We start from the raw sequence: 14,791 nt of genomic DNA, 5'->3' as shown, positions 1-14,791 counted from the left end.
AATGCATTACTCCAGGAAAAAAAAAATTAAATGATCCCAGGTTCCAATCTAATTCATGTTTAATGTGGGTTAAAATGCCATAAATAAGTAAATAAATATAAACTTTTAATGTTGAGCACCTGATTCTCAAAGTGGACATATTCCAAACACTATCATGAAAATAAAATGATTTTTTTCTACCTTTGTTGTCTGGTGACTTTGTTTTTCTGATCATGCTGGCCCAGTATCCGATTCTGCTGCTATCTGTCCTCTTAACTCCGTTTCCAGGGCTTCCTTTCCATTTATTTCTTTACTTTCCACCTTTCTTCTTCATTTCTTGCCCTACATCCAGTAGTGTGCTTGGAGCCGGCTCGCAAGAGCCGTTTGTTAAATGTTTAAGAATTTTGGGAGCCAGTTGTTAATGTAGGTACTTTAACAACCAGCGCCCAAAATTTGGGTTTGGATACCCTCCTGGCATCGGTGTCCCCCTCCCCTATGTCTGGCTTAGGCTAGGCATATTGTTTCTCCACTCCCCCCCCCCCCCCCATACCTTTCTGTGCTCTATTTTTGCCCCCCTGCACCTCCTTGCCTCTTGTACTTCCGGTCGTGGAGCACTTAATTTTTTTAAAGCAGTGCTGGTATAGGTCGGCAGGGAACAGGCTGTTTCAGCCACTCCCGGGGCCTTTCTTCAGCCCTCTGGGGTGGGACAGGCTGAAGGAAGGCCCCTGGGATTGGCTGAAGTAGCCTGTTCCCTGTTGACGTATACCAGCACTGCTTTAAAAAACTGATCGCGCCGTGGCTGCGCGTGTGCTCGCTTGCTCCGCACGCCTTCTCGACTTGCCAGTAGTTGTCTGTGCCCCCGATCGCAGCTTTTTCACCTGGCCTGGTCCTATTGGCTGTGCTGCAGCGCGGAGACAGACGCCAGATGTCCCCTCCCGATCTGCTCTTGTCAGAGAGAGAGAGAGCAGATTATCAGGAGAGAGGGACCTGCAGCGCCACCAGAGGACGAAGCCGGAGGAGCCACAGAAAGTGTGAGTCTGGGATGGGGGACGGAGGGTGGAGGGAGCCGGAGCAGATCGGATTGGATAAGAGCTGCAGCAACCACATTGTGTTTAATTGTTGGTAGCATTTTTATCTTATTCATATTTTCAAACATACCAGCCAGCTGCTGCAGCATACGAATGTACTAGAGAAAGTATAACTTTTTATAGGTAGAGTAGTTATAAATCGTAAAAAGTGTGTCATTTGGAGGAGGGGCTGGTTACAGGGACACCCTAGCTAGCATGTGTTCTATACTTGCAGAGATTTTTTTTTCTCCTGGTAAAAGGTCCACTAAAAGAGACATCATATGATGAGAATCTGGTGCTCAGCATTCAGAGTTTCTATCTATTTACTTATTTTTCGCATTTTATCCCACATTAAACATGAATTAGATTAGAACCTGGGAGCATTTAAAATCTTTCTTTTTTCTGGCAAGAGTAATGCATTGCCCCCTCGTAGGCTCTCTCTTTCTGGGTTTAGCCAGCCTTGCAATTTGGGCAGGGGGGGCACAGAGGTAGACTGGGACCTCTGCGCTCCCCCCCCCCCCAACAAAAAAGAATTGCAGGGCTGGCTATACCCGGGGAGAGAGCCTGTTGTTAAAAATTTACCAGCACACCACTGCCTATATCCGCAAGTAAAAGCTGGGTCCTCCGCAGACTTGACTGTCCAGTGGATCCAGCTTCTGCCTATTTTCTTCATCCATGTGGTTTTTCTCCTCTCTTCCTTTTCCCTCATCTCCTTCCTCACTCTTCCCCTCCCTCCCTCCATGTCCAGCATTTCTTCTCTTCCCTCCCCTCCATCCATGTCCAGCATTTCTTCTCTCTCCCTTCCCTCTCCACCATCCATGTCCAGCAACCCTCCTCTCCATCCACCCATGTCCATCAACCCTCCTCTCCCCCTGCCCTCCCCTCCATCCACCCATATCCAGCAACTCTCCTCTCCCCCCCCCCTCCATCCATCCCCAGTGATTCTCTTCTCTCTCCTGCCCACTCTATCCATCCATACCCAGTGATTCTCTTCTCTCCCCCGCCCCCCTCCAGCCACTCATACCCAGCAATTCTCTTCTCTCCTCTGCCCCCCTCCAGCCACCCATACACAGCGATTCTCTTCTCTCCCCTGCCCCCCACCAGCCACCCACAGATTCTCTTCTCTCCAGCCACCCATACCCAGCAATTCTCTTCTTTCCCCTGCCCCCCTCCAACCACACGTACCCAGCGATTCTCTTCACTCCCCTGCCCCCCTCCAGCCACTCATACCCAGCGATTCTCTTCTCTCCCTTGCCCCCACCTCCATAGATTCTCTTCTTTCTCCAGCCACCCATACCCAGCGATTCTCTTCTCTCCCCTGCCCCCCTCCAGCCACCCATATCCAGCGATTCTCTTCTCTCCCCTGCCCCCACTCCAGCCATCCATACCCAGCGATTCAACTCTCTCCTGATTACCTCCGTCAAAGCAGCCGCGTTATTGAAAGCCCTGCCCGTCTCTAGCCGTCCCTTTGAGTTCGTTCCCTCAGAGTCCCGCCCTTGTGGAAAGAGGAAATGGCGTTAGAAGGTGGGACTCTGAGGGAACGAACTCACGAAGGGAAGGCAAGGGCAGGGCTTTCAATGACGTGGCCCACTTTGATGGAGGTAATCAGGGGAGAGAGGAGAATCGCTGGGTGGTGCAGGCAAATGAGGGCAGTGGTGGGAGGTGAGGTAAACGGGGTAAGCATGGCTTTTGGCGCCCTCCTGCCATGTTTACCTTGTTTACCGGAGCCGGCTCGCCGTGCTGAACTGGCTGGCAAGATCTTTAAAAAATTAACAACTGGCTCTTGCGAGCTGCCTCCAGCACACCACTGGCTTCACCCCATAGCTACTATCCTTTCCTTTTTTCTACAAAGTTATTTAGGAAAATAAACATTCCACTCACCTCATGTCTGCAACCAGTGAAAAAATTGAGATGACTCACTCAGACAATCTTAAAGTAAGTTTGTTTTTTTTTAACAAAATCTTTTATTAAGCGACTAAGATGAATAGGAAACACTGTAACAATTTAGTGATTACATATTCCGTATGTCAGTGAGTCACCCCACCCCTTATAAAAAAGGGAAACACATTTAACACCATAATGTCCAATTCAACATAAAGTGTGCAATAAAAATGAAAAGTCCATTGATTGAAACATCATAATACAAATTCTTAACGACTGGTCCCCCCATTACCAAGTTTCCTAAAAATTATTTTCTATTTAATGCGAGACGGCGCAGACAGGTGAAGGGCGAGCTCAAACCGCAGAGCCGAACCCACGCTCCTTCGCCCCGCCCCCCTCCGGATTGAAGCAGTGACCCAACTAGCAACGAAGCTTTCCACGCCATTGGTCACTAGGGCGGAACGGCGAGAGCCAATGGGATTTCGTCACTATTTAACCTCCCCCCCCCCCCTTTGAAAAGAAGCGTTTCTTAGAATGAACGGACGTGCATGATGCGAACAGGACACGAGCCGAGAGGGGTGGGGCTCAAGGGGGCGGGGCAGCTTCAGGCTTTGCGCCCTTTGGGCACCTTGGGCAGGCTGCGCTTTGCTCCCTTCTTCTCTTTCTTCTTCTTGCTCTTCGCCTTGTTGTCTTTCTTGGCAGCCTTGGCTTTGGTCTTTCTCGGGGCCACCGCCGCCGCTCTCTTGGCCGGGGCCGGCTTCTCGCTTCCTCCTCCTCCCTCCAGCTTCTTGCGGTTGAGCTTGAAGGAGCCGTTGGCACCGATGCCCTTCACCTGCACCAGGGTGTCGTTCTGCACCAGCGCCTTCACCGAGTACTTGAGGTAGGTGCGGCCGTTCTGCTGGTCGAACCACGACACCTTCTTGGCCTCGTTGTAGATTTTGGCCAGGGACGAGCCGTTGCGCTCGCCCAGTTTGCGGATCGTGTCCACCACCAGCTGGCTGTACTTGCCCGGCTGGTTCTTCTTCTTGTTCTTCTTTTTGGTCGTCGCCCCGCCGCCGCCGCCGCCTCCTCCTCGGCGACTGGCCCTTTTCTTGTCGGGGGCGGAAGAAGAAGACCCCTCGTTCTCTTCATCCTCTTCCTCGTCATCGTCCAGGGCGGGCACCGTCTCCTCCAGCTCGGCCGCCATCGCTGCGCGATCTGAAGCTGCTGCTGCTGCTCCTCCGTCGCCCCCTTTTATAGACCCGCCCTGGCGGACCACGTTGAAAACAACAACAGCCTGTGCAGCCGCCGCCGCTCTCCAACTTTGTGTTTCTTCGGGCGCCTGGAAGCGGCTTTTCCGCGATCGCCCACCCCGCTTCCCTCCGCCCGACCCCGCGCAGCTGTGTGCCGGGCGCCGTTCTACACGCGCGCGCGGCAACCGGGGCTCGTGGGGCGGGGGAAGCCCCCGCAATCGGAAAAGAAAAGGGTGCACCCTATGCTCCCGAGGCTGCCGGGGATGGGGGTGTCGTGTTTCGAGGGGTAGCCCGAGGCCTTGCCAGGCTTCCCGAAGGAGATAACGCCGGGGGGGCAAAACGGAACTGCGTGCTTGGACCGTTTTGCTGATTTCGGGGGCTTTACGGGTTGCGCCGCCGGACTTTTAGAAGCTTTAATTTGCTGCAACTAACACAATGAACGCCCTCCTGTGGTCGACTGGAGCAACGCGGGGAGACTTCCAAGCAGGTTCTGTTGGGTTTTTGCTCATGACGTATTAGTACTTTGCAATGGTGGCATCGGCTTAGGATGCTTTTTTTCCTGTAAAAAAAGAGCGAAAATGGCGAGTTTTGCAAGGAGAAGAAATATATTTTCCCGCTACGGATGCTCCTAGAAATGGGCATTATTGGCGAAGAATAATACGAATCCACACGTAATGAAAACAAATTTCATAAAACACGTCCTATTGCAGAGCATAAGTAGGTTTTATTTTTCCAAAGGTACAGTTTCTACTGCGTTGATATGCAAGTAATAAAGCAGCCAGCATAGGTTTAGGACATTAACAAGATTTGTAAGGCAGGGGAGAGATGCATCCCATTTTCTTTGTAGGTGCTGCGAGCAACCTGGAAGCGCATATTTTTGGATAAAATAGTTTAATCATTTATTGCACTCTTGGTCACAGTATGCAGCCATGGAGGCCTAAATAGCTGTGCAGCTCACGGCTTAGCATGATGTAAGATGCTCATTGCATCTGTAAAAGGGAAATTAAAAATAGAATGCTGAATTGTTAAAGGGCTGGGAGCAGATGGTGCAAGGCAAAGTCTCCCATTTTATTGTTACTTCTGGTTTCTGAATCCCCCCCCGGCAGTGACAGAAGGGTACAAACTCATCGTGCAGCAAATATTAGACATCTTTTACCTGCTGCACGGATTGAAGTGGATTCCAACAGCATCTCTAGTGTGAGGAATGTGTTGCTACCACTGCTTTTGATAAAATCCCTTTTTCATAGTGCAAGTAGAGGAGTGTGGTAGCCGTGTTAGTCCACTCTTAAGGTTATCAATAGAATTCAAACAAAATAAAACATGGAAAAGAAAATATGATACCTTTTTTTATTGGACATATCTTAATACATTTCTTGATTAGCTTTCGAAGGTTGCCATTCGTCCTCAGATCGGAAATAAGCAAATGTGCTAGCTGACAGTGTATATAAGTGAAACCATTCAAGCATTACTATGACAGTTTGACAGGGTGGGAGGAGGGGGGTTGGTAGGAAGTATGCATGGGGACATCAACGCATATCATTGATATTCTAACAGGATGGGTGTGGATAGGTGAGGGGAGGGTGATCAACAGAGACATACAGCTTTATGGTTTATAATGGGCTAGGAATCATAGTGCAAGGAATCTGATCATTTGCATGTTACAATCACGCCAGCATTTCATAATTTTGTGTGGGTCCTTGCTTCCATTGCACTGACACAACAGTGTGGCAGGCCTGAGGATTCAGATTTATTGTTTTTTTTTTTTTTTTTTCATATGCTAACATTAACTTCCAGGAAAGCTAGAACCTTGTGCCAATGCCAGCCTTTGCTGGAAAAGGAGGCTGTTTTCACCTCCAGGGTTAGTCAATATCAGCTGTTTCCTAGGGACAAAATGGTGACAACTGCAGGGCTCAAATTGTGCAAGATATTTTAAGGAACAGTTTTGTAGCTGAAATGCAACTGGAATTGAGGGTTATTTAGTATAGGAGTATCCTAATGGTTAGTGCAGGGGTTGAGAACCTGCTTCACTGCCATTGCAGTTCCTTGTGATCCTGGACAAATCACCGCCCAATGATCAAAACTCCAGCACTGCCCAATCAGCGCATCTGAGCAGCTCTCTCATGTTCAACCCTAAGAACATGCAAATTTAGGTGCATCATTAGCATTAAGCACAGCTCAAGCATATGCCCAGAATGCCTGAGGGGAAAGAGGAAGAAGTACCAGGACCAGCTGTAGCAAGATATACTACACTGCTTGTTTTGAAAGCAAACAACACACTGGTATGTTCAATCTAATCTTATGAGGATTGTGAATTTTGATTCTGCTCACAAATTAATATTTTAAAGAATTGCAATACCTTCAGATAGTTGGGAATGCTTTCTTCTGCCACATCTCAAATTTAATTTAGTCCCTGATTGTACTGTTACTCTCTACCAAGCTTTCCTTGTTCTATTTGGAAGCTACTGTATCAAAGCAGTAGAAGAAAAGCTTACAGGGTTTTTTGTTTTTTTAATTGCAAAGTATCATAGCTTCCCCCTTTTTTTTTGTTTTTGAGCTTATTTTGTAAGTCCTTGTACTATAGTATTGTCTGTGGTTCAGCAAAAGCACCTGACTTTTTTCAGTGGTTTGTGCAGCGTTGAGTACTGGAAGGGGAATGTGTAATTACTTCGTTTTAGTACATTTACATGGCTCTTATGCTACTTGAGCATACTCATTCGCTGCACTAGAGCCCGCTGTCATGACACAGTAGGAAATACATATCCTAGGCTGGTGGTATGGCCTCTAGCAGCCACACTTGCTTCTGAGCATTGGGGCATTAATGTTTACTACAGCTTAGTAAAAGGACTCTACGTGCTTTTGGTGCCCTGCAGTAACTTTGTGATCAGCACCTGCTTCCCACACAACTTTGAATAGCTCCTTACTAGTTATTCCTATCTCTAGATCATTAATAAAAGCAGCAGTCCTCTTGTGAGTTAACGCTGAATACCTCCTATGATCAGCAAATTTAATTACCTAACTAGTTTATGCCTATCTCATCCCAATACAGACTCATGGGGAACCCCATTATCTACCCTTCTCCGTTGAGAATACTAAACACTTAACCCTACTGTTTTCGCTTTTAACCAGTTTTTAATCCACCATAAGACATTAGAAAGTCATGGGATAGAAGGTAATTTTCCTCAGGAGTCTCATTATTGAATATTCTGGTACTGGTTAGCAGTCTGACTATAACCTGCTATGTCCTAGCCCCACTGCTGCTCTCCCCCCCCCCCCCCCCCCCCAACTACTGGCACTAACTGGACAGGGCAGGGGCAGTCTGGGGTAATATTTAGCAACACTGGCCTGCCTGGTTAAATTGGTTTGAGTATCAGGCCCTAAATGTTTATTTCAGCAATTTAAGTTTGAGCAGTTCCACTAGATTTATGGCTGTCATGAATGCTCACACCTATTCCTTTATAGAAGAGCTGTGTGTTACAGAATTGCCCTCTACATGACAAATTGCTTTATTGTTATTTAGCCAGTTTTAGACTATTCCTTTCTCTTTGTTTAGCAACAACTTTATTTTAGGTACTGTGAGGTAGAAATAATTTAAGCTGCAGGGAACAAAACATAATACATAAAATCCAATTAAATAATGACTAAAACAAATACATAACTACAAACACTGTACTATAAAATGGAACATTCATTTAATGTTAGTTCGTAGGCTGTTCTTATGCACTACCACGTAGCTTAAGAACAACCTACGAACTAACTAACTTTCGTAAATCACTGAAGACATCTCTCTTCAACAAAGCATATCACAATGTCCAATAACTTTAACTACAACACATTACCACACGACCTCCATTTTGATCGATCTCTTTCTATGCCTGTATATCTAATTTTACCATGTCAACCTATTCTCTATGTAACACCAATTGCAATGTCTACTCTGGAATGGTGAATGCCATAACAGAGCTTTGTAAGCCACATTGAGCCTGCAAATAGGTGGGAAAATGTGGGATACATATGCAACAAATCAATAAAATAAATAAATAAATAAAAATTATATATGCACAAGTAGGTCTTTAAATCTCTCTTAAAGTGAGTGGTTTCCTACACAGAACAAAGCTTCAAAGTTAATATGCATGCCACAATTTAGGGCCTGTGACAAAATGAGACCTATATTCTTCTAAAAAAAAAATCTACTTGAAAGAAGGACCCTGAAGAATGTGTTTTTTGTTGTTTTTTTTTAGATCTCAGACCATGTGTAGGTTGATAATGTCTTGACATGGCACTAAGTGTTACAGAAATACAACATGCAATGTAAATTAAACTTTTAAACTCAATTTGAAATGTTACAGGAAGCTAATACAGAAACTTGGAAGGTGAGAACACATGATCATGTGACCACCTCTAAATCACTCTTGCTGCAGAATTTTGAGCAATTTGTCAAGCTCTTAGGGCCCTGTTTAATAAGATGCGTGTTTTTAGCGCGCCTACACTTAGAGCACGCTAACCATGTAGGCACATACATAGTAACGCGCGTTAAAAATGTTAACGCGCCTATGACGCTGCTAAGTAAACAGGGGCCCTTAGTGAACTTCCTGCAATTCCTAGTAACAGCCCATTGCAGTAGTCAAACAGCAGGCAAACCACCGACTGAAATCTTACAAAAATAATAGTAGTAGTAACAAAAAAAATCTAATATGTGTTTCGTCATTAAAAAAAAAAAAACTTTCAAAGTCACTCTCTACTTGTTTCTGCATAGACAATGTAGTAGCTACTTGGAATCCTAAATTTGTAATCTCATTCAATATTGGAATTTCAACTGAATTTAAGCTATTTTAGGACAGTTCATGCCAATTGTACCAGATAAGAGGATTTTAGTTTTTCAAGTATTTAGTTTGACTATTCCCTTCCTTCCATTGTATAATCTTTGCAACACCATCTTATTTTTGCAAACATTCTCAAAAGAGAGACTTCAATAGGTAGTATAAATTGAATAGCATCGGTGTACAATTTATACTGTACACAAAGACAACGCAACAACATATATAATGGTATAAGAAAAAGGTTGAAAAGTACTGCTGATAGGCAAGAACCCCAAGGGATGCCAGTCAAGCAAAACTACCAATTCTGATTTCCATAGCGTCCCCTCAGATCAATCCAGAGACTTGTGGGTTATGCCCCTCCTCTAGCAGGTTAGAGAGAACTCAGAAATTTGCCTCAACAGAGCATGTGCAGCCATTCCAACTTCAGTATTCTCTCTATCTAGCAGGTAGAAGAGAGCATACAGTTCAGCTCTGCTGAAAGACTCCTATCCCGTTCCCTCGGGTGTGTTGAGATGCTGATGCACGTTTTGGGATACACCTGGTGGTGCCAGGTCCCTACCCTTCTCCCCCTGTGAGCCTGACGTATTTACAGGAATTGACTAGTCAGTCTCCTGCCTCTTTAAAAAAAAAAAAAAAAAAAGATTTTATTTATCTGAAACTCGACGGAACTTCCCCACAGCATTTGAATCTGGTGCTTGTCTGGAACGTGAGCAACTATAGCTGGGGAACTGAGGTAAGGCGTTTAGTGCCATGTCAGTACCGTCGGAATCTGTGAAGCACTGTTCGCGCTGCGGGGAGGTCAGCGTTGGGGTCTTGCGAGGTTTGTTCCGGGGGCATGGGGGAAGTCCGGTTTGGAACAAGAGGACCGCGGGTTAGGCGCTGAGGCGACGGAAGGCTCCAATGCCTGCTTAGCGGGAAAAGTTAGATTAGCGTCTGCGCGTGCCTCCGCCAGCACCATTTTCTCTATGGATACTTCGGCGCAGGAGTGTGTGTTAACGGGCTCACCAGTAGTGGCAACAGCGGTTCTGAGCCCAGAGCCGGCGTTTATGGGAGGTTTTTCTCCCAAATTCGTGATTCTTTTACACAAGCGTTTTTGCTCCGTGCCGAGAGCGCGCGCCAGTCAGCAGCCATTTTAGAAGGGCCGGTAGCCTCGTGCTCGGCTCTTGCTCAGAAACCTTCTAAAAGGGCCTGTTTAGTGTTGGAAGAGTCTGCAGGCGACAATTCAGGTTTGGAGGGTGATCCAGGGTCAGAGGAATCATGTCCTGAAGCCCTAGAAGGTGAGCTTCCCCCGGGAGAGAGGGATGACCCCACCGTGGCGAGATTTGTTTAGAAAAGAGGAGCTTCATGTACTTATAGCTCAGGCGTTGCACGTCTTGAATTTGTCAGCCCCAGAACAAGCGATTCCGGTTGCGGTGAGCACGTCTATTATGTCAGGTACTAGAGCTCCGCCTAGATCTTTTTATATTCGAGGCTATGCAGGTCCTTATTCGAGCACAATGGGATTTCCCAGAAGCGAGTCTTCGAGTGGCTCGGGCCATGGGTAAGCTTTGCGCATTGCGACAAGAGGACTTGGGAGTCCTTGCGTTTGCCAGTAGTGGATTCCTTAATTTCGGTGGTAGCTAAAAAGACTGCTTTGCCTGTAGAGGATGGTGCAGCGCTCAGGGACCTTCAGGAGAAAAAAACTCGAGACGGCGGTCAAGTCGTCGTTTGAGGTGGCTGCTTTATGTTTGCAGGCCTCGGTATGCGGGTCGTATGCGGCTAGGGCGTGTCTTTCCTGGGTACAGAAGGCGACATCCACGGATGATCTGAAGTTCTCCCGATGCTAGAATCAGGGTTGGCATATCTGGCTGATCTTTTATATGATGTTCTTCGGGTCTCTGCTAAGGGAGTGTCCTTGGCAGTTTCGGCTAGACGCTGGATTTGGTTGAGACATTGGGCAGCTGATTTACCTTCTAAGTCTCGGTTGGCCAGTTTGCCTTTTAAGGGAAGACTACTTTTTGGTCAGGAACTAGAACAGATTGTGAAGGACCTTGGGGAGTCCAAGGGTCGACTACCAGAGGATAGATCAAAGTCACAGGCAAAAACGTTTCGGCCACGGTTTAAGGAAGCAAAAAGGTATAGGCCGGGTAGAGTTGGCGGCTTTCCTAAGTCTCGGTTTCCTCAGAAAAAGCAGCAGCCCTTTCGTCAAGATCGCAGAGCCCAGCCTCAGGCTTCCCGAGGACAGAGAGGAAACAGAGGTACGCAATGATGGGGCCCTGGTCCAGTCCTCTCCTCCAATAGGGGGACGGCTGTCCCAGTTTGGAGAGGAATGGGCCAGGGTGACTAGACATGTGGGTGCTAGATGTGATACGAGAGGGTTACAAGCTAGAGTTCGCTCGGACTCTAGGAGACAGTTCTCGAATCACCATGCAAGTCAGCAATAAAGTGCACAGCAGTAAGAGCTACCTTAACAGAATTACTGTGGCTAGAAGCGGTGATCCCGGTGCCGGCGGAAGTGGTCGAGGTCGCTACTCCATTTACTTTGTTGTACCAAAGAAAGATGGAAACTGCCGACCAGTGTTAGACCTCAAGGAGGTCAACAAGGCTCTAGCGGTGCGTCATTTTCGGATGGAAACTCTTCGCTCTGTGCTAGCGGCGGTACAGCCGGGAGAATTTTTGACGTCCCTAGATTTAAAAGAGGCTTAATTGCACATTCCGATTTGGCCCCCTCATCAGAGAGTTCTTCGTTTTGCGGTGTTGGGACAACATTTCCAATTCAGGGCAATGCCATTCGGGCTAGCCACAGCTCCTCATACATTTTCAAAGGTGATGGTGGTAGTAGTGGCTGCTCTACGTACCAGAGGTTTACAAGTTCACCCTTATCGCAACGATTGGTTGATCTGAGCGCCCTCATACGCAGAGAGTGTACAGGCAACTCGAGAGATAATAGCTCTTCTTCAATCTCTGAGTTGGGTGATAAATTTTCAAAAGAGTCATCTCGTGCCAACTCAGACATTGGAATACTTGGGAGTTCGTCTGGATACCGGTCGAGAGAGTTTTTCTGCCACATCAGAGACAGTTGAAATTGTCAGAACAAATTTCCCTCATTCTTCGGAAGCCAACTCCAAGGGCCTGGGATTACGTTCAGGAACTGGTATCTATGGCAGCGACTCTAGAAGTCGTTCCTTGGGCTCGGAGTCACATGTGTCCTTTGCAGTGGCATCTTCTCAGCCTTTGGTCTCCCCTGTCCGAGGATTATACGATTCAGATTCACTGGTCTCCTCATGCTCACTTCGCTCTACGGTGGTGGCTCAGGTCGGAGAATTTGCTTCGGGGCATGCCCTTAGCCACACCAGATTGGCAAGTAGTGATGAGCGATGCCAGTCTCTCGGGCTGGGGAGCCCACTTTCTCGGACATACGGCTCAAGTGACTTGGTCACTGGAGGAATCAAAGTTACAGATCAATCTTCTAGAGCTTCGAGTGATTCGGTTGGCGCTTTTAGCATTCGAAGAGTTTCTCAAAGGCCTCCCAGTCCGAGTACTCTGCGACAACGCGACGGCTGTGGCGTATGTCAATCGACAACAGGGGAAGCGAAGTGCTCCTCTGGCGAAGGAAGCAGCGATTCTTTGGGGTGGAGAGCAGTCTGACGCAGTTGTCAGCTGCTCATATAGCGGGGGTACTAAACGTTCAGGCAGACTTTCTCAGTCGGAACCGTTTGGACGCCGGAGAGTGTGAACTCTCCCCGCCAGCCTTTCACCAGATTGTGGACTGTTGGGGAGTTCCAGTGATGGATCTGATGGCTCAAATGTCCAGCGCCAAAGTGGCCCAATTTTTCAGCAGGGGCAGGGAGTTCGGGTCCGAGGGCATAGATGCTCTGCTTCAGCCGTGGGCGGTGGATCTTCTGTATGTTTTCCCCCCGTGGCCGATCGCACGGCAGGCAGGATCTCTTGACACCCGGGACCGGTGATTCTGATTGCTCCGGATTGGCCCAGGCGTCCATGGTATGCGAATCTGATACGTCTGCTGATCGACAAACCGTTTCATCTGTCTCATCTACCGGAGCATCTGGTGCAGGGCCCGGTGGTGATGGAAGTTCCCGCTCCATTTGCGATTACGGCTTGGCTATTGAAAGGTCACGATTGAGACGTAAAGGTTACCCGGAAGCAGTCATTAGGACAATGTTGCAGGCTCGGAAGCGTTCTACATCCACCGCGTATGCCAGAGTCTGGAGAAGGTTTGTGTCATGGTGTTCCGGGGAGGGTCTTTCTCCCCAAGCCGCCTCCCTGGGGTCTATTTTAGCCTTTTTACAACAGGGTATGGATAAGCAGTTGTCGTTGAGCACGTTAAAAGTTCAAGTGGCGGCTTTGGCCTGTTTCAGAGGCCGGTTGGGGAAACAGTCCTTGGCCTCTCACCCAGATATTGTTCGTTTTCTCTGCGGAGTAGGGCATTTGAAACCTCCTCGGGATCCGGTGGTACAAGTGTGGAATTTGAATGTGGTGCTTAGGGCGTTACAGTGGCCGCCATTTGAACCGTTGTCTAAGTCTTCTTTGAAAGATCTCACTTTGAAAACAGTTTTCCTGGTAGCGATGTCTTCAGCTAGACGGGTGTCGGATATTCAGGCACTGTCGTGCAGAGATCCCTTTTTCCGTTTCTCGGAAGCGGGAGTATCGGTTAGAACGGTTCCATCCTTTGTACCTAAGGTAGTCACACGATTTCATATTAACCAGGAAGTGGTGTTACCTTCTTTCAGGCGCGATTATCCTGATTCCTTTTGGGAGCTGCGGTGTTTGGATGTTCGCAGGGCTCTTCTGCGTTACCTGGAAGCGACTAATCCGTTTCGGAAGACAGATCATCCGTTTGTTCTCTTTGCAGGCAGTAAAAAGGGGAACATGGCCTCTAAGGCCACAATTTCTCGTTGGCTTAGGGAGGCAATTGAGTCAGCGTACCTTTTGATGGGAAAGCGTTCTCTTAACATTAAAGCACATTCCACAAGAGCTCAGGCGGCATCGTTTGCAGAATCCCGTCTGGTGCCGTTGGAAGACACCTGTAAAGCGGCAACTTGGTCTTTACATACATTTGCGAAGCACTACTGTCTTGATGTGGGCGCACGCCGGGAAGCGATTTTCGGGGCATTAGTTTTGGCGGCCGGGTTAGTACGGTCCCACCCTTGATGAGGATATTGGTTTGGTACATCCCACAAGTCTCTGGATTGATCTGAGGGGACGCTATGGAAGGTAAAATTATGTCTTACCTGATAATTTTCTTTCCATTAGTCCCTCAAATCAATCCAGAGTCCCTCCCTGGGATTAGTTGTCGCGCTATCGGAATCAGTACACTTCAGTCAGATTTTTTCACGTTCCTGTTTTTAGTTGGACTATTCTAGTGGTTAGTGTGAGTTTATATTTATACGTTCTATTTCATAGCAGCTTGGAGAATTCTTCCAAGTTTTGCTGCTCTTGTAGAGGCAGATTAGTTTATGGTTTAATTTCCTACTGCTTTGGTATCGTAAACTGAAGTTGGAATGGCTGCACATACTCTGTTGAGTCAAACTTCTGAGTTCTCTCTATCTAACCTGCTAGAGGAGGGGCATAACCCACAAGTCTCTGGATTGATCTGAGGGACTAATGGAAAGAATTATCAGGTAAGACAATTTTACTTTACTTGATTCACTGCATAAAACAACTTCCTATTCGATAAAAAGAACAAAACCAACATAATACAGTACCAGTCAAGTATGGATTGTAACCAGTTCAGTAAAATATCATGATTAATGGTATCAAAAGCTGGAGAGCTGTCTAAGGTAATCAGTGGATACTTAGCCCTTTGTTAAATCCA

The 14,791-nt window shown here is 47.2% G+C and overlaps 1 protein-coding gene across 1 annotated transcript; it reads right to left on the bottom strand.

The window, feature by feature from the left end:
- Positions 1-2,992: 2,992 nt before the first annotated feature.
- LOC115471970 (histone H1x-like) lies at positions 2,993-4,152 on the bottom strand. Its single transcript, XM_030205970.1, has one exon. The coding sequence runs from the start codon at positions 4,111-4,113 to the stop codon at positions 3,532-3,534; it is 582 nt and encodes a 193-aa protein (XP_030061830.1). The 5' UTR covers positions 4,114-4,152; the 3' UTR covers positions 2,993-3,531.
- Between the last annotated feature and the right edge of the window lie 10,639 nt (positions 4,153-14,791).

The sequence above is a fragment of the Microcaecilia unicolor genome, chromosome 6, assembly GCF_901765095.1.
Source record: "Microcaecilia unicolor chromosome 6, aMicUni1.1, whole genome shotgun sequence".
Lineage (NCBI taxonomy): Eukaryota > Metazoa > Chordata > Amphibia > Gymnophiona > Siphonopidae > Microcaecilia > Microcaecilia unicolor.
This window is presented reverse-complemented; position numbering and strand designations above follow the sequence as displayed.

Bases quoted from the DNA above. Each gene is read 5' to 3' on its own strand.
- LOC115471970 (XM_030205970.1), bottom strand. From the start codon at position 4,113: ATGGCGGCCGAGCTGGAGGAGACGGTGCCCGCCCTGGACGATGACGAG.